At 42.7% G+C, this 20,165-nt stretch overlaps 1 protein-coding gene across 2 annotated transcripts in view; it reads left to right on the top strand.

The window, feature by feature from the left end:
• Window positions 1-20,165, top strand: part of LOC124112170 (WD repeat-containing protein 76-like) — a 65,699-nt gene that overhangs the window by 39,013 nt on the left and 6,521 nt on the right. Inside the window, exons 1-8 of one of the 2 annotated variants that reach the window (XM_046472160.2) lie at window positions 1,160-1,774; window positions 5,150-5,236; window positions 6,981-7,169; window positions 7,904-7,990; window positions 9,097-9,155; window positions 11,337-11,451; window positions 12,835-12,980; window positions 16,298-16,451. In XM_046472160.2, coding sequence (XP_046328116.2) covers window positions 1,739-1,774; window positions 5,150-5,236; window positions 6,981-7,169; window positions 7,904-7,990; window positions 9,097-9,155; window positions 11,337-11,451; window positions 12,835-12,980; window positions 16,298-16,451 — 873 coding nt within the window. In that variant the 5' untranslated portion in view covers window positions 1,160-1,738. Of the gene's footprint in view, window positions 1-1,159; window positions 1,775-5,149; window positions 5,237-6,980; window positions 7,170-7,903; window positions 7,991-9,096; window positions 9,156-11,336; window positions 11,452-12,834; window positions 12,981-16,297; window positions 16,452-20,165 lie in introns of those variants that run through there. The other variant, XM_048385953.1, reaches the window with a different exon arrangement.

The following is a 20,165-nucleotide window of genomic DNA, read 5'->3' as shown; positions in this document are numbered from 1 at the left end:
AGTTTATTTGACCCTCCACTGCTACAAAGGTACCAACACCTCCAAAACAAATGCAGCCCCAAAACTTGACGGGAGCGTGTTTGTCTGTGTACACTCCAAGACATCTCGCCTTCTAATTTTCTTCATCAGTTCTCCAAACATAAACTTTCTGATTTTTACCTACAACAACCTGAGTGTCATCCGAAAATACAACTTTGGACCAATGTTGTTTGACAGTCCAGTGTCCAGGGAAAGGCCCTCCAATTTTGAGGGACATGGTTGTTTTCTTTTGACCGTCTACGGTAACCATTTTCACGTAAACGCCTTTGTATTGTCGTCTTTGATAGTGTCACTTGTGGCGACTGGTCAAATAGTCAGCAAATATCCTGTAAAGTTTCAACAATGACCGTGTGTCTCTATGTGTTGATTTTCTTCTTTTCCCTGATAACCTGTTTATCCCAGGAATTTTACTAATTTCACAACCAATTTTACCTTCAGATTTCAAATTTATGATAAGTTGTTTCTGGTAAAGAGACAGATGTTTTCCTTTTGCCCCCATATCTCTGAAGCAGACGTCATAACTAGTAAATGAGAGTTATTTCCCCTGTGTTGGCAAAATTCAAACTCCTTCCCAGCGCGTGACACCTTCGTTACACTCTCGGTAACATCGCTCCGCAATCGGACTATCCACTATCGCTGTGAGGAGCTTGGACAAAATTCATGGGTGTGACTGCTTCCTACATTACTGTACATAAACATTGGTTGTTGGTTGGTTTGTTGTTTAACGCCGCACTCCGCAATTTTCCAGCTATATGACGGCGGTCTGTGAATAATCGAGTCCGGACCAGACAATACAGTGATTGATATCATATGGGCATCGATCCACGCACATTGGGATCGATGACATGCATCAACCAAGTCAGCGAGCCTGACCACCCGATCCCGTTGGTCGCCTCTTACGACAAGCATAGTCGCCTTTTACAGCAAGCATGGGTTGCTGAGGCCTATTCTACCCCGGATCTTCACGGTGATATTAAGACTCACAAATGAGTTTGTTACCATATTTAGTTTACAGCGGCAAGAAAAAAATCGTTCCTTTCATTTTTTAATGTTTTGGAAACTAAGGGATTTACAAAACACGACGATCTTTAGGAGAGGTAATTTATTATTGGTGATGTCAGATTCAGGAAGGGGGTCGGGGGTGTCATCTAAAGTGACACAGCTCTTGTATGAGAATAGTTCCGTCAGTGTGTTATGTTCACTGCAGTGAAGTATCTGTGAAGTATATAATTAAAGATCAGATTTAAATCGGCTTCAAACCGATACAGGAACCGAATATAGGATTTTACAGATGTATGGGGATTGTACGGCGCTTCATTTTCTGTTTTCTCGAACACGGCCACACGTGATTATGTCCCCTGAAAGAAAATTCGTATGATTAAAATTAATTTTGATATATTATCTTATTCCTGTTTACATATCGTCTCGTAATTAAACAATGTTCCTAATGAATTCCATACCATCTGACAGCGATATCTACCAAATTATTAGTCGCGTCGACCCGAATAGTCACTGGTTTTTCAAGTAGGTTACTCAGAACCTTTGCGCTGTTGTTCTGTTTACAGACGGGGTACTCAAATTATTTCCAATCCAGAGTTGGGGCGCACATGACAACATTACATAAAGTTTTCGCGGGAGTTATCTGCCGAAGTGAAGGGTATATTTTCACCTGAGTCCGAATTGCTTACATATTAGCAAAATGCCAGTCTCGTCCAGAAGACGTTCAACTCGCACGGTAAGTATATAGAATAAAACAATATAATTGATCATGTCGAAGCAGTTTGAGAGTTGGAAATGTGTCGACAGGTGGCCAAGTCGTCCCCCAAAACATTTCCTGTTTTGGTGAGCAATATACAAAAAGTCCAGAGACAGTCAGTTTCAAACTCTTCAAAGCACATTACCAATATCACAGGATCATGTTTGAATCAGCTAGTTGTCATTTCAGTGTAATGTACAGGGTTAGAAACTAACAGTTTTCGTCCACTAGTCCTCATAATGATAACATATAGCAAAACCCTTTGAAAGGGCACATTTCTACTAGTTCTTATAATGATACCTTTACCATTGGGCAGTTTGGCAAGGACTATAGGACTAGTGCCAATTTCCTACGCTGATGACCGTCTCCGTGGTCTAGTTGTAGAGCGTCCGCCCGGAGAGCGGAAGGTCCGGGGTTCGATCCTCGGCCGTGTCATACCAAAAGACGTTAAAAGATGGTACTTGTTGTTACCCTGTCTGGCGCTCGGCATTAAAGGGCTGAAACAAGGACTGGTCGGCTCGGAGTCAGTATACTGTGTCTGAGTGGGATATTCATGTTAAACTGTGGCATGGTATCTCAGTGAGCTAGCACTATAAATTGGCATCAGTCCGGATTAGTACAAGCAGCCACACAAACACACACACATATATGCACGTCGCTATATAAGTGCAATAATCTTGGACACGACTTAAACCCCATTTCACCTCACCTACGCTGATGTAGATTTTCACTGTTGAAAAATATTGATTAATCATGTTAAGAGATAATCTATTAAAGGTAACAAAACAGGCCTCAAAGTTGCGACTAAAATGGTCCCCAATTCGACCTAAATTTCAATTAGTCTACTTCTAAAATTCAGAGCTAGCCAAATGACTACCTTGAAAAATATCTTGTGGCAACTAAATTCTATTGCTTCACACTTGAATACAGAAAAAGAAATAACAGTTGATTGTGGAAAACATGTCTGCTAATAATTGTACTCGCGTACATAATACTTCCTATAGTCGACAATGAACAGAAAAACATAAATATTAATGTAACTAGTATTTTATTTCAGTTGATGGTGCTTATTGGATAAGCAAAGTATACCTAAATAATCAAGTAACATAAATTGCATCATTGTTTTGAGTCTCAAATAACAAAAATCAAGTACAGTTTCCACTGATATACAATTCCAACACTAGTTCTAATATAATAGTTATTTGATAAAAGATCATTTCAAATGCTTTTGGCTATCTACAATATTGGCTTGACTTCTTGATTTTACCACTGGCTACCTGGAAAAAAATACTTGTAGCCATACGGCTACTTGGTGAAAATTTAAACTTTGAGGCCTACAAAATGTGTCATTTCAAAGACGCAGGGTTAGAAACTAACAGTTTTCATCCACTAGTCCTTATAATGATAACATACAGCAAAACCCTTAAAAAGGACAAATTTCTACTAGTCCTTATGATACCTTTACCATTGGGCAGTTTGGCAAGGACTATAGGACTAGTGCCAATTTCTAACGCTGACTTGACAAATGGGTTGTTACCAATGTTACCATGGTTCATTACACTGTTACGATGACTATTTTAGTTGATCTAAAGTTCATACTTGGATCATCTGTTGCCATGGTTATTGCCGTTTTGTTCGTGTTATTTGAAAAATATACGGAAATAAAAGCTTCCTGTACTACCACGAACACTGAATTTTGTGAACCTCTGCTTCATGTGGTGAGACGTCCACCCGTGTCCTCCCTCAAAAATATATATGATTAAAAGGATTGAGCGGCAGTGCATACATACCGTATTCCACGTAATAAAATTTGAAATGGGGGCTCTTATTAGAATATTATTTTGGTGAAAAAAGATAAATTTTGTGGTTTATGGTGACAGCCTGAAATGTTTATGTACGACATATATTTTCCCAGAACTTAATTGCCCATAATTAAGGGTGCATATAACACACGAGTGCGTATTATACGCGAATAAATAAGTCTTGTGTACATTGATCAATCAGAAGGGGTGCTAATTGGGATCGTTCACCAGCCAATATATAAGCAAATATCGCCGTGGGCGCTTATTAGAGCGGGGCGCTTATTACGTCGAATACAGTATATAACTTTTGGAGGGGGGATACATATTATAGTCTTTCCCATTATGTTACAGAAATAGGACTTAAGCGTTGACTAACTGTACCAGTTACCATGGTTACACTGCAAGTGCCACAGAATCATTCAAACCACTTCAATATTACAACTTACACATTTTGATACTGTTAAAATTTCTGGTATCATCAGGTCTGGACGAAACACCAGATTTAAACAGTGTTGAAGGTGTACATAAATTTCAGTGCCATACTCAAATTACAGGGTGTTTGTCATATCGATTTGCTATAGGCTTGCAACATAATCATCATGTATATCTGCATGATGATTATATCTGCAAAATATCGAAAGTTTTGTTTTCAATTAGACTCACTCATCAGAGGATCCAGATGAACCAATCAAATCATTACATCGCCAGTGAATCAGGTCACCACCGGCTGCCATATTCAAACTTTGGGAGAAGTTTTAATGCAAGAAATATCATAAGAGATGAATCTAAAAGACATTCCATTGAAGTTTGTTGCATTTAACAGAGAAAATGTGTCTGAAAGTTTTCTAGCACTAGTCATATTGCCGCCATTTTGAAAATACACCATGGATTACCTCCCTTGCCTTGTGATTACAAGTGATTTTAGTGTGATAATAACATACCTTGTAATATGAAGACATCACTGAAATCTCAAGGAAAAGGTGCCAATAAAGAATTATGTCCCTTTGAGGAAGAGTTACCGTTCTTTTCCCGCATGTCAAATAAACCTCTAAACACCCAGTAGTCTGAGTGTGGCTCTGAAATTTGTGTACGCCTTGAAACCTGGTGTTTTGCATCTGGACCTGATCATTTTATTCATTCATTCAATTGGTCATCTGCCAACAGACGAAAACCAATATTTTTAAAATAAGATATACACACTCTTATCAAAACAATTTCTCTTAGGGATTTTGTGATACTAAGGTTATTAATGTAAGTCCACAGGAACATACGCTCATCATAAGAGGCAACTTAATGGATCAGGTAGTCAGACTTGATGAATTGGTTTATTGCATGTCACCCTATCCCAACTGCGTAGATCGATGCTCATGATGTCAATCACTGGTTTGTCTGGTCCAGAATTGATTATTTATAGACTGCTATCCTGTTGTTGGAGTGTTGCTGTAGGTGGTGGTGTGCAACAAACAAACAAATCACAGGGTTTACGATAAACCGAAATGCTAATTTGATTGTGTTTCAAATATATTAGGAATATTATGTTTTGCTCCTTTAGAAAGTGGATACAAAGGAGAACAAGGATGTTCTCAAAGTGGATCCAGCTGTAGGACGAAGATCCAGGTCCAACAGGCTGCTCAAAGAGGTAAGCAATCATGTCCTCAATACACAGGTATTGCCATGGACCCCTTGGGCATGTTGGGATGTGGCACAAAGGAACAGAACCCACACATCATATCAGGGAGTTAGATGGGTTCACTGTGAGAGAGTCTGGTTTTTCTTCGCTTTTAGCAATATTTCAGCAATATCACAGCGGGGAACTCCAGAAATATGCTTTACACATTGTACCCATTTGGGGACCCAAACCCAGGTCTTCGATGCAACAAGTGAACACTTTTACCACCAGGCTACCCGACACCCTTTCTGTTTGTGAGTACTGAGGACTCAGTGATGCCATCGGGGGCCCCAAACATGAATATAAAGACCACTGTATCAGCAACAATTAGAAATAAAGTGTATGGTAACTGCTTTTGAAATTTACACAAGCCCAGGACTGCTAAATTGTGCTAAGGACAAGTAAATATATGATAGTAGTCCTCAGACTGGTAGCATATCAGGGCTGTAATTTTCAACAGTTCTCGTTGCTTTATATTGCTGCAAATTAAGAGTGGAACAATACATCTAGACCACCTCCATGGTCTAGTGGTAGAGCGTCTGCCCAGAGAGCGGAAGGTCCGGGGTTCGATCCCCGGCCGTGTCATGCCAAAAGATGTTAAAAGATGGTACTTGTTGTTACCCTGTCTGGCACTCAGCATAAAGGGGCTAAAACAAAGACTGGTCGGCTCGGAGTCAGTATACTGTGTCTGAGTAGGGTATTCATGTTAAACTGCGGCAAGGTATCTCAGTGAGCTAGCAATATAAATCGGCATCAGTCCGGACTAGTACAAGCAGCCACACAAACACACACATGTACATGCACGTCGCTATATAAGTGCAATGACCTTGGACGCGACGTTAAACCCCATTCTTTGTCATTATTTTTTAGCTACTTCCTGCTCGTTCAGCAGGTGAATGCTTAGTGAGTTCATAGGGTGCACTATACATTCACCTGTGTTCGATTTCTCCCAACTTCTAAGTGCCTATCAAAGACTTAATTTGCCTCATTCAAGCAGAGCCAGCTACAAACTCTGATTAGTAAAATAAGGCTTCCACGAGTACTCTGGTCTAGTCTAATAAAATAATAATAATATAAATTATGTATTTGGTTTTCCTTGTATGAAATAAGACTTAGTGATTGAAGAAAATCAGTTCAACAACGGAGAGTACAACTAATGCATGCTATGATGGCTAAATGTTGCTGTATCTGTCATAAAACAATAGGCACTTGCATGGTAATATGGGTACTCTAGTGCTTCATGGTGAATTGAAGAGTTGTTAATGTCAAATTTTTATTCTTTGATTTTGTTGAATATTCTTATTGAATTTTGAAACGTTTAGCTGGGGGCGGGGTGGCCCAGTTTTCTGAGGCGCCGCTATTTGCTGGGCAGAGTTGCGTCCCTTGGGCACAGCAGAAACCTATGATCTCGGGTTAGAATCCTGGTTCGCCCTGATTATGTTTCTTGGTTTGTCAACACCATTCCCTTGCTCGAAGGTTTCACCAAAGTGATAATCGTCTGAGACCTGCATCACTTCGGGCTTTCCTCCCACAGTGAGCTGACACGCCGTGATGTAACTGGAATGTTGTTCAAATCATCGTTGAGCCCAACTCGCTCACTCACTCGCTCGTTGGTTTCACCAAAGTGATAATTGTCTGAGACCTGCATCACTTCAGGCTTTCCTCCCAGAGTGAGCTGTTTTCGAATGCTCTTGTTAACTTTTGAAATGTTTAGCTGGAGCCTGACTTGAGGAAAGATGTAGCAGATGAGAAGACAACGGCCGTCCGTGGAAGGAAGCGAACCGTGACTACCGACACGTCGCCTACCAGGCAGCCGTCGCCACAGAAGATGCCGTCACCCTTGAAAACAATCAAACAGAGGCCGATCAAGTCTGAATCTACGGAGTCTGACACGGATGCTGAAGTAAGTCACCAGCGTCCCATGGCTTTGCCTGGATGGAATGAATCCCTGATAACCTGTGTTGGTCAGGCTCGGTGACTTGGTTGACTGTTACCTGACATCATGGGATGTACCTCATAATATCATCCATGTGTTTGTTGGGTTGATCTAATATTCACTCTGTGAGGAACATCCACACTATCTGGAAAACAGTTCTATTAATTGTGTACTTTCAGTATAGAGTAGAGTTCCCTCTTTTAGCTGTGTGGGAATACACTAGCCATGAGATGCCTCCCTTAGATGTGTGAGGATACACTGGCTTTGAGTTTTCTCCCTTAGCTGTGAGAGGATAAATTAGCTGTGAGTTCCCAACCTCAGCTGTCTGAGGATACACTGACTTTGAGTTCCCTCCTTTTGATGTGTGAGGATACACTGGCCTTGAGTTCCCTCCCTTAGATGTGTGAGGATACACTGGCCTTGAGTTCCTCCCCTAGATGTGTGAGGATACACTGGCCTTGAGTTCCCTCCCTTAGATGTGTGAGGATACACTGGCTGTGAGTTCCTTTCTCTGGCTGAGTGAAGATACTTTGACCGTGAGTTCCATGAGAGTGTGTGCATTATGCTTGGGTGCGCACTATACTCAAGAAACTACGGTACTTTTATGTGCCTTATTCAAATTTAATGCATATAGGATGCATGTTTTTGCGTCTGGAAAATCCATGACCCGGGTATAGTATATCACCTGGACATTGTTTCAGATCGAAGATGCCGTGGCGTATGAGAAGATGCGCCAGGAAAACATCAGGGCCAATGCAGCTTTCTTGACACAGCTGGGAATACAGGAGGTGGGTTATGTTGAATACAGGAGGTGGGTTATGTTGAATACAGGAGGTGAGTTATATTGAATACAGGAGGTGGGTTATGTTGAATACAAGAGGTGGGTTATATTGAATACAGGAGATGGGTTATGTTGAATAGAGGAGGTGGGTTATTTTGAATACAGGAGGTGGGTTATGTTGAATACAGGAGATGGGTTATATTGAATACAGTGGTTGGTTATGTTGAATACAGGAGGTGGGTTATATTGAATACAGGAGGTGGGTTATGTTGAATACAGGAGGTGGGTTATTTTGAATACAGGAGGTGGGTTATGTTGAATACAGGAGGTGGGTTATATTGAATACAGGAGGTGGGTTATGTTGAATACAGGTGGGGAGTTATGTTGAATACAGGAGGTGGGTTATGTTGAATACAGGTGGTGAGTTATGTTGAATACAGGAGGTAGGGTATGTTGAATACAGGAGGTGGGTTATGTTGAATACAGGTGGTGGGTTATGTTGAATACAGGTGGTGAGTTATGTTGAATACAGCAGGTGGTGAGTTATGTTGAATACAGGAGGTGGGTTATGTTGAATACAGGAGGTGGGTTATATTGAATACAGGAGGTGGGTTATGTTGAATACAGGAGGTGGGTTATGTTGAATACAGGCAGTGGGTTATGTTGAATACAGGAGGTTGGTTATGTTGAATACAGGAGGTGGGTTATGTTGAATACAGGAGGTGGGTTATATTGAATACAGGAGGTGGGTTATGTTGAATACAGGAGGTGGGTTATGTTGAATACAGGCAGTGGGTTATGTTGAATACAGGAGGTTTGTTATGTTGAATACAGGAGGTGGGTTATGTTGAATACAGGAGGTGGGTTATATTGAATACAGGAGGTGGGTTATGTTGAATACAGGAGGTTGGTTATGTTGAATACAGTCTGTGGTCAAGGATATTAATTTGATAATTATTATATTTGGTAAATGCTTCATAGTTTCAAAGAAATATATAATTCCAATGAAGTTCCTCACCTGCCTCTCCAGTGTATTGGCAGTAGAAACATCACACTCTCATGGCCACCAAGAAAACTGTTTGAGGCTTGTCCTGATTGTTTTGTCTTTGCCAGGCCAAACACCAGTTGCATGAACTGGTACGGAAACCAAAGAAAGGATTATCGGTGAAAAGGTGAGATCATGTGGTTACTAGCTGATTGTAGGTCACCATGCCCAATGTGAACCAACAACTGGCTTGCCTGGCACAGACTGATTCGTTGGGTAAAAGCAACACTGCTATATTCATGGGGGATGGGGGAATGTGGTGTGTACAAACCTCTCAAATATTGACGTAACACTTTCTAAGTGCAGGGGTCTCTGAGCCTTTCCAGGGGGCACGAGTGACTCAGTTGTCTGAGGTGCCGCGATTTGCCGTGCAGAGTTGCCTCCCTAGGGCATGCCAGAAACCCATGGTTGTGGGTTCGAATCCCCGTTCGTCCTGATTATGTTTCTGGGTTTGTCACCAGCATACCTGTGCTCGTGGGTTTCACCGAAGTGGTAAACGTCTGAGACCTGCATCACTTAGGGTTTTCCTCCCACATTAAGCTGACATGCCGTGATATAACTGGAATTCTGTTAAAAGCGGCGTTAAACCCAACTCACTCACTTACTCTGAGTCTCTCGCTCTCGTCACACTATCAATAAGTTGGATAGAATACTTAGTCAAAGAAAACTTCTTGGTCAAAACTGGGCTGTTTACACTCATCAAAGTTTTTGACGGGCAATCAAAGTTTTGGTGCTGCTGTTATGTATATGCTGTTATGCTGCTGTTATGTATTTTGGGGGGATTGTCATGTTGAGAAGACGGCGTGGGGGTAGGCAAAGGAATATATTGTTGCTGGATTGGTTCCAGAGGAGGCACCAACTTAGTGCCAACAATACTCTTCTCCATGGGTTCAATACAGAGGATTCCAGCATGTCAACTATCTAAGAATGAACAGGCAACATTCAAAATTCTTCTTGAAAAAATTAGCCTCAACATTCAAAGCCAGAGGGTACCCACCGCCATATTACTCGACCCTACCCGGGTACCTGCTGTAGGTCTCAAGAGATAGGTACAAACTGTCCAATTGGGAAAAGTTTGACTGTAGCCCTGGCAAAATGTATTTAGATACACGTGTAAAATGATTTGGTCATGCATACACTGAAGTTTACTGCATGAACATGATGAATTTTTATCTTTTTTCAATCATATAAAAGTCAGAAGGACTGGGTGCATTGTCAGAAAGAAACTGGAACATTAGTGACTTGTAGTGTAACCATAGAGTTTTTGATAATTTTTTGTCATTAAACAATATATCTCGTGACTAACCACGTTTCCGGGTATTCCTGTGGGTACCCGGGTCCTACTCAGTACCCACCCTACCCAAGTACCCGAGTTACCCATCCCAGCCCGAATTTCTTGCATTCTGATTGGCTAAGGTAATTTTACTTACCTGGCAATGGCAAGACAGAAAATGTGGTCAAGCGGCCATCTTCTTTTATTATGCCACAACCCACAGAAATCAGGGCAATTATAGTCCACTGTTGTCTAGGCCAAAACCACAAATTGGCAAACAGTACTTCTTAACATACATTTAAGTATCTAAGTTTAATTAGAAATAGGGTCGGTTTTGACGGAATGTTATAGTGTTATTGAGACTTTATGCTAACCATACATGGGGATATCCTTGTATGAAAGATCTCCCCGAGGCAAGGGAGTTAACTGACTGTATGAGTCCACTTTCCACCTTTGCCCAACCTGGCTGCAATAATGGAGTTATAGTTTGGCTGAACTAACGAGACTATGCATAGTCTAATCATAATGGATTGTCCCCCCGAGAGGGTATTTAAGACCAGGTCATTCAAAGTAGTTTTTTTTTCTGCCACATTTTTAATCGAAGAATATGTGTTCATTTAACTTTGGCCAACTTTGACAATAACTGCCAAAACCTGAAGAGATTATGTAAATCCGGCTGGGGTCCATGCAGGTAGCAAAGTTACTGGAAGTCCCTATGGACCCTAGCATGGCGATCTACCTTCAGCTGCTGGTGATCTGCAGCCTTTTATATTATGTATTGTTATATATAGTGATATCTTTTTATGGTTGTATGCTAGTTTTAAATATTAATGTGATATTCTAGTTATTTTACTGTCCATCGACAATCTTAATATATGTACTCTGAATGTATTACTTCTCGTCACGATATGGCTGAAATACTGCCGATGTTACATTAAATTTTAACTCACTCATTCACTCACTGAATTTTGCTGACATATATCACTCACTCACTCTGTGACAAGGCAACATGGTACAGTTGATTGTTTGTTGCAGGGTGGTCAAGCCCCGTGAAGTCCTACCACAGCGACGGAGTCTGCGTATACAGAATGTGGGACCGCCGAAACCAATCTATGTGCCGACGGAACTCATGGATCGAGTAGAGGAACATGTAAGCTTTACACTGTTCAGGGTGGAGTAGCCTAGCAGTACAAGCGTTGACCCATCACTCTGAAAATCTAGGTTCTTGTCCCGAAATAGCATCTTCCCGAGGCAAGTGAGTTAACTGACTATAAAAGTCCAGTTTCCACCCTTGCCAAACTAGGCTGGTATTATGGAGTTACATTTTGGCTGGGCTAACTAGTCTATGCATAGTCCAATCAAAATCGCGCACCGAAATCAAAATCCGGTTTGTAAAATGTCGTGCAGATTTCTGTCGATTGCAGGATTTGCAAAGCATGTGCACCGCCAACTCGTTGTCAACAGATATTTTCCAAGTCTTTTCATGTTTTTAATCAAGGTGCTCATGTGATTTGATGCACTTCGCTATGTAAGATCCGTTTTATCACGATATAGATCTTGATTATCAATCAGATCGTTTTGACTGGGCGCCACCATTTTGTTTGTAACAAATGCAAGTGATTCGAGAGGTGGAATCTGATTGGTCCATAGCAGAGGCTTAGAAGGAATATAACTACGAATAACCACTGGTGGCGCTACGGTCGAGCCCAGGAATTCCAGCCTAGTTCGGCAAGGGTGGAAACTGGACTTTCATAGTCAGTTAACTCTCTTGCCTCGGGAAGATACCAAATAGATAAACTAAAAGGTTGTTCAAATTTTGGTAAAGATTGTAAAAGAGGCGTATAACTTGCCTCATTCAGTTAACAGCCTTGAGAATTTAGAGTGAAAATTAAAGCGGTTGATTCAGAGACTTCTGAGCAACAATTCCTGTCAGTGGCCAAATCCTTCACAACATTAGGACCTACCTTAATTATTCTGTTTTGCACAGAGATGAATTGATGCCCTTTCAGTCACAATTCATCTCAAGAATATAGAGGTTTGGATATGTTGAAAATAAAACAAATTCATGTTTGATGCTTTTAGGGGTTCTTAAGAGTATTTAAAGTATCTTTTTGTGTGGTCCTGACACAGTGACAATACTCACATACAAGACATCACTGTATACAGTAAAACTTTGCTAAGCATAGGCAAGGAGTGACACCCCTGTTATGTGATTGTCCAGAATGTAGGGTGTCTGGATTAGCAGGGTCCAAGCTAAGTAGGTCTCTCTCTCTCTCTCTCTCTCTCTCTCTCTCTCTCTCTCTCTCTCTCTCTCTCTCTCTCTCTCACTTTTTACTCTCTTTCTCTCTCACTTTCTCTCTCTCACTTTCTCTCTCACTTTTTTTCTCTCTTTCTCTCTTTCACTTTCTCTCTCTCTCTCTCTCTCTCTCTCTCTCTCTCTCTCTCTCTCTCTCTCTCTCTCTTTCTCTCTCTCTCTAACTTTCGTTGTTTTGTTTATGACTCCTGTTTACTTGACATTCTTCCCCGTGTCCAGCCCCGCCCTCCTCCTGGGCCCCTAGGGATGGTGGAGAGCCTGTATGAACAACTGGAGGAGGATGCTCACAAGGACTTCTCTGCATCTGTAATGACATCTTGCAGCAAGACCACGGCCATTAAGCCTATCTCAAGAGACCTGGAAGGGTATGTTGGATACAGAATATGATGTATTTATTCATTTACCAGTGATCAAATTTAAAAATGAAAGTCAACGACAGTCTGTTTTGCAAAATCGTACCGATGAAATACAAAATAGATATAAATTCGAAAGCAACAATACTTCTTAAATGGCATGAAAGTTATTTATTAGTTCACACCAACTCATCAGCATAATTTCAGACACTGTCGGACCCATGAAGATTCCGGGGTAGAATAGGTCTTCAGCAACCCATGCTTGCCGTAAAAGGTGACTGCTTGTCGTAAAAGGCGACTAACGGTATCGGGTGGTCAGGCTCGCTGACTTGGTTGATGCATGTCATCGATCCCAATTGCATGGATCGATGCTCCTGATTTTAATCACTGGATTGTCTGGTCCAGACTCGATTATTTACAGACCGCCGTCATACAGCTGGAATGTTGCTGAGTGCGGCGTTAAACAAACCAACCAACCAACCAAATCAGACACTGTCGTGAAGTGTAGAAAAAAATTCTTTAACAAACTATCATGTAATTGTTGGTGGTTTAATGACGGTTGTCTGGTCCAGAATGTGACACGTGAAGTAAAACACGGGGTAAAATATCCGACTGTCAACAGTAGAGGACGTATCGTGTACGTGAGCTGGCTCTCCCATCTCGCGTACAAGTGACCACCTGAGAGGGGTGGACCATGGATTTCTGCATGTTGCACAAAAATGTCTCTCCAAGTGTTATTTGTGAATATAATAAAACAAAATTAAGTACAGTTATTCATCATTATACCAGTTATCGAATGACATGAAAAAATGTCATAAGAAAAATAATAAACGGTCAAATTGGGAGAAAAAATTGCAAAAATCGAGCAAAATGTTCTGTTTTTGACAGCGATTTTCTCCTATGTACATATTTTTCAGAAACTAACATGTCGTATTTTTTAAAAGCTTATTCATCGTAGAGTTACAAAATATATGAATTATTTCATGCACACCAACGCACACCCATTTTCCATCGCGTTGAAACATGTTTACTTTCTTCGAAACTGCGCGAACCGTCTCGCGTACAAGTGACTGGTCAACAAGCCGATAAAGGGAGGTAACCGATGCCTGACTAAAATGTTCAATCGGAACATCCGTCTTGTTACACTAAATGTGTCTGAATCAGAATGGTGCGTATAATATGCAATATGGTCAGTATCAAGTTGTCAGGCTCGTATGTCATCATATCCCAATTGCGTGGATCTCTTACGCCAAGCATGGGTAGCTGAAGAGCTATTCTACAACGGATCTTCATGGGTCCTCAAGTTATTAGGGATGGTTAATTTGAATATTTAGTCGTTAAGATGACCTGGCTGAATGTGTTGTTGTAGTCAATGACCTGGGTCGTTGCTCATGCTGTCAACCAATGGTTTGCTTGCCCAGATTTGATTATCTATAGCCCACTGTGGCCTTGTGAATTCTGCTGACTGCAGCTTGAAACAGTATTTATTCATTTACCCTGAAGGGGCAGTCGGGTAGCCTAGTGGTTAAAGCGTTCGCTCGTCACGCCGAAGACCCGGGTTCGATTCCCGACATGGGTACAATGTGTGAAGCCCATTTCTGGTGTCCCCCGCCGTGATATTGCTGGAATATTGCTAAAAGCGGGGTAAAACCATACTCACTCACTCACTCACTCACTCTCATTTACCCTGGTATCAGAGAGCAATCCCATTAAAATCAGATTTTAGTTTTCGCTCTCGCTAAACAAAGATCAACCCATTACGGGTCACGTTAGAACAACCTTTCATCCTTCCAATCAGAGTGTCAACCAAATCAGGAAAGTGACAGTCGTAATTTGTTTTCTAATCATGCAACCTTGAAAAATTTATTCTGAACAACAGGTACAGACTTATCGACTATCCATACGATATAGGCCTTTTATTGGCCTTATCAGAATTTTCCTTTGATCAGTTTTCAAATTTGTTATCAAGAATTTGTCTAAATGTGTTTCGAACATTACTCGCTAGTGCCGTAAAGAACAAGAAAGGTGCCTTTTGATTGGCTAATGTCGACTTCTTGTCAGTCATTCCATTGGTCAGTCAAAGGTCGTTCTGACATGACCCGTAATGTGATGTTCTGAGATCTTATCGATTAACTAAGATCTGCTTTTAATGAGATTGATTAGAGAGGGAGCAACAAGGATTGTAGGATGTCCAAATATTAAGCAATCTCATTAAAATCAGATTTTAGTTTTCGCTCTCGCTAAACAAAGATCAACCCATTACGGGTCACGTTAGAACAACCTTTCATCCTTCCAATCAGAGCGTCAACCAAATCAGGAAAGTGACAGTCGTAATTTGTTTTCTAATCATGCAACCTTGAAAAATTTATTCTGAACAACAGGTACAGACTTATCGACTGTATCCATACGATATAGGCCTTTTATTAGCCTTATCAGAATTTTCTTTTGATCAGTTTTCAAATTTGTTATCAAGAATTTGTCTAAATGTGTTTCGAACATTACTCGCTAGTGCCGTAAAGAACAAGAAAGGTGCCTTTTGATTGGCTAATGTCGACTTCTTGTCAGTCATTCCATTGGTCAGTCAAAGGTCGTTCTGACATGACCCGTAATGTGATGTTCTGAGATCTTATCGATTAACTAAGATCTGCTTTTAATGAGATTGATTAGAGAGGGAGCAACAAGGATTGTAGGATGTCCAAATATTAAGCAATCTCATTAAAATCAGATCTTAGTTCTTGCTATCGCTAAACAAAGATCTGAGGACATCCCTTTACGGGTCACCTCTGAACGACCTTTCCTCCGTCCAATCAAAACGCCGCTTACCAGATCATGAAAGTGACAGTTGGAATGTGTTTTCTAATCATGCAACCTCGAAAACGTTAACCATGTTTACATGGGGTATTCTGAACGACAGTTACGGCCCGTACGACTGATTCTGTCAAAATTATCGTCTATCTCTCGCTTCTGTAGGATAAACATTTGAATCGAGGAGGCATTGCACAGAACGTGGTAAGCACTGCCATACAATCTCAACCATATATTAGACATTCCGGAATGTTCGTTTGTTCAGTTTACAAAATTTTAATCGAGAACTCTGTCAACATATTTTTCAAGCCTAGTCTGAAAAGGTCGCCAGGTTGAAACGAGTGCCGTAAAGCTCTGGACTATGTTGACTTCTTGTCAGTCATTTCAGTGGTCCGTCAAAGTTCACGAAAGGTCATTCTGATGTGACCTGTAATGGGATGTCCACAGATCTTTGTTAAGCGGCAGCGAGAACTTAGATCTGATTTTAATGAAATTGAGTAACACACTCATTTTTATCTTTATAGTTTCCTGAAAGATTTCTCCAAGATTCGTCTGACTGAGGACAGAGTTGCAAAGGTTGTGAAAGACCGAATCTTCTCGATTGCGATACACCCATCCAAGGACAAGGTGCTGGTTGCTGTTGGCGACAAGTGGGGAAGAGTGGGATTCTGGGATGTGGTGAGTTTGGCAACAATTTTTGCATTTGAATTATTTTTTACCTTTCCTGCATTACTCCTTAATGCATATTACTGCTTGTTCTTGACAGAGAAAAGAGCTGTGTGAAGATCTTTGCTTGAAGAAGTTGTTCCAACTAGCTGAGAGGCCAACCCTATCACACAGCTCCCACATGGCCAGGGGCGGTGAAGTCACGGATCCTCACATTACTCTTGTCACTTGCTGAGTGAAGACCTGTTTTTAATCTGTTGCATAGACTTGTTCAAACCCTCACATGTTTTGCTTCTTGAGTTAATGTTCATAGTGCTTGTGTTGAACATGCGATTTGTATCTTTGTACATTCTATGGTTTTAACACGTGCATTTTTTTACTCCTGCTGGCATTTTCTTAAGTGAGGTGAGGTGAGGTGAAAAGGGGTTTAACGTCGCGTCCAAGATTATTGCACTTATATAGCGACATGCATGCACATGTATGTGTGTGTGTGTGTGTATGTGTGTGGCTGCTTGTACTAGTCTGGACTGATGCCGATTTATAGTGCTAGCTCACTGAGGTACCATGCCGCAGTTTAACATGAATACCCCACTCAGACACAGTATACTGACTCCGAGCCGACCAGTCCTTGTTTTTAGCCCCTTAATGCCGAGCGCCAGACAGGGTAACAACAAGTACCATCTTTTAACGTCTTTTGGTATGACGCGGCCGGGGATCCAGGCGGACGCTTTACCATTAGACCACAGAGGCGGTCGAAAACAATGGTAATCCCATGTGTCTTGTTGTTTCAAGTAGCCATCTTGAATATTTTACGTAGCCACACAATTATGAACTGGCTCCATGCTATATTCTTCTAGCCTGATACCGCAAGTATCCTTCTAAGTGCTGGCCTAACAAGTCGGCGTGGGATCCCCAGCCTTTGTGCCTTAATATTGTACATCTCCATGCCGCCAGGCTTCTTGATGTAAAGACTGTCTCCCACTTTCCTCCACAGCTTTCAGCCAATACATCCGTGTGTCCCAAAAGCGGAGATCGCAGCAGACAAGGAAACTGTCGCGAAAAATGTCTGATACTTCTGAGACTTTGCCTACTAAGAGGGCTGCTTACTCGGCTACCTCGGACAGAAACTCCCCAGCCTCAACTGTTGCCATCATGTCGACCCCCTCGGTCTCAGTCCCTACCCTGACGACCACCACCACCACGTCTATCATTATGACGGCGGCAACAAACATGATGCATGGCGTGGCGCTCTCCTACCAGATGGCGCCTATCCACTACACCAGACAGATACCCTTGGTCTGTGGTGTCCAACAGGCGCCCCCGCCAAGTCCCAGTCACCTATGATGGAGGCGTCTCTCCTCCGGCGCCTCGTCGTATGCCTATACAGATGCCTTCTCTTCTACTGGTTGTTGATCCCGTTACTCCTTGGACTTTGCTTCGTCCTCTTGTGCTAGTCCAGTTTCCCCCTTGTTAGAGTGACAGCCGCTTGTCTCGCTGGACTCACCGATCCAGGAGCCACTTTCCTGTCCATAGACGCTAGAGTGGATACCACTCGGACTTCACCCCATGCTATGATGACATTCCTACTGATGGCAAGTCCCACCTTGGGTTAGACCAGGTACTAGACTTGTTGGCAGACAGACTTGAGGCAGTCACTCCTTCTCCTGGCCTAGAGGTCGATAGCAAGGCCGCCACTAGATTGGACCCTACCTCGCTCCCAGCGGATCCCTTTGATCAAGGACATGATCTCGGCCCTGGACGAGGACTGTAGCAACTAGCAAGCTCTCACTAACTTCGTCCTTTAGAGCTCCAGGCTTCAATCTTCCCTAGGCAAGTTAACTGACTTTAAAGTCCAGTTTCCACCCTTGCCGAACTAGGCTGGCATTCCTGGGTTCGATTGTAGCGCCACCAGAAGCTTTTACGAGTTATGTCCCATCTATGCCTCTCCGATGGACCAATCAGATTACACCTCTCGTATCACCTGCATTTGCTTCAAACAAAACAGTCAAGACGATCTGATCGATAATCAAGATCTATATATTGTGATAAAACAAGTCTTACATCACGAAGTGCATCAAATCAGAGCACCTTGATTAAAAACATGAAAAGATTTAGAAAATATCTGTTGACAACTTGTTAGTGGTGCACATGCTTTGCAAATCCTCCAATCGACCGAAATCTGCATGACAGTTTACGAACCATATTTTAATTTCGGGGCGTGATTTTGATCAGACTATGCATAAACTCGTTAGTCCAGCCAAAATGTAACTCCATAATACCAGCCTAGTTCGGCAAGGGTGGAAACTGGACTTTTATAGTCAGTTAACACCCTTGCCTCGGAATATGCAGGCTTCAAACAAAGCGATTATCTGATCCACTCTCTCCAGGTCCCCCAGCCGTCCAAGTAGTTGACCCTCCAGTAGATGGGAGACTGGGTCGATTCTAGAAAAATTAGGAGATCCTGGGGGAGCCATACGTCACCAACATCATCCGGCAGGGGTACAAGCTGACGCTTATAGACAACCTGCCTCTCACATCGTCCCCCATAGTGGACATCTACCCCCTACTCAACAGCAGCTACTATGCCAGAACATCTTGTCACTGCTGGCCAAAAAGGCCATAGAGGTTGTACACACCCCAGCCTTAACACCGGGCTTCTACTCACCCATCTTCCTTGTCCCCAAGAAGGACTCGGACAGACACAGGATGATACGCACGATGATCACGCTCAGGCTGCTGCGATCCTGGATCCTGGCACACGATGTGCTTATCAGTCTGGATATCGAGGACGCCTACCTACATGTCCCTATACATCCCGACGACCAGAAAATCCTTTGCTTCATCTTCATGGGAGTCCATGACCCATGGGCAGTCCTCCCATTTGGAATTTCCTCGGCCCCGTGGCTATTCACAAGGCTTACCAGGCCGATAGGCTCGTACCTCCATCTCCGGGACATTCAGTTTGGGGCCTCTTCCAGACGCACCTCGACCTCCTCTCTGTACCCAGGGACCGGAAGGAGCACATACAATCGCAGCCCTCCACCAGCAACGCATGCTACGTCAGTGGCAAGTTCTCCTGGGCCTCCTAACCTAAGCACAGAACTTGACATACAGAGGAAGGCTTCAGGCATCAGGATCCCTTGGTGTCCATCCTCCTCCCAGAATGCTTCAAACTGGTGGTGGACGGTGGAATCCAGTGTCTTAGGCAGTGACTCCTTGACATGGCTTACGACCTTGTTACACCTATTCATAGACGCTTCCCTGCAGGGATGGGGCGCACACCTTGAGGGACAGGTTGCCTCGGGGTGTGGTCCACCGATCAGCGCCTGTGGCACATCAACGACCTAGAACTGGAGGCGCTCATCCTGGCTCTTGCTCATTGGAGGCAGGCCCTCAGAAACGCCCGGCTCTCCATCTCGATGGACAACATGACCATCTTTTGGTGTCCTTGGAACCAAGGAATGACTCAGCCTGCTCCTTCAATAGGCGTTCCGATTCTTTCACCTGGTGGATCATCTGGGGATCCATTTCGAGGTCCAACACATTCCGGCTGTAGAAACATCCAGGCTGATGCACTATCCCAGCCAGACAAGGTCGCCCCCACAGAGTGGAAGCACCACTGTTCGAGACCTGTTCGCCACCAGCCAGACTCCATGACCCTGTTTTCTTCCAGATGACTCCATGACTCTTTCTCCTTCCAGATGACTCTATGACTCATGATTGTTT

This window comes from Haliotis rufescens, unplaced genomic scaffold (assembly GCF_023055435.1).
Source record: "Haliotis rufescens isolate VD_foot unplaced genomic scaffold, xgHalRufe1.0.p SCAF_6, whole genome shotgun sequence".
NCBI classification, from domain to species: Eukaryota; Metazoa; Mollusca; class Gastropoda; order Lepetellida; family Haliotidae; genus Haliotis; species Haliotis rufescens.
Note: the sequence above shows the minus strand (reverse complement) of the source record. Positions and strands in the feature narration are given on the sequence as shown.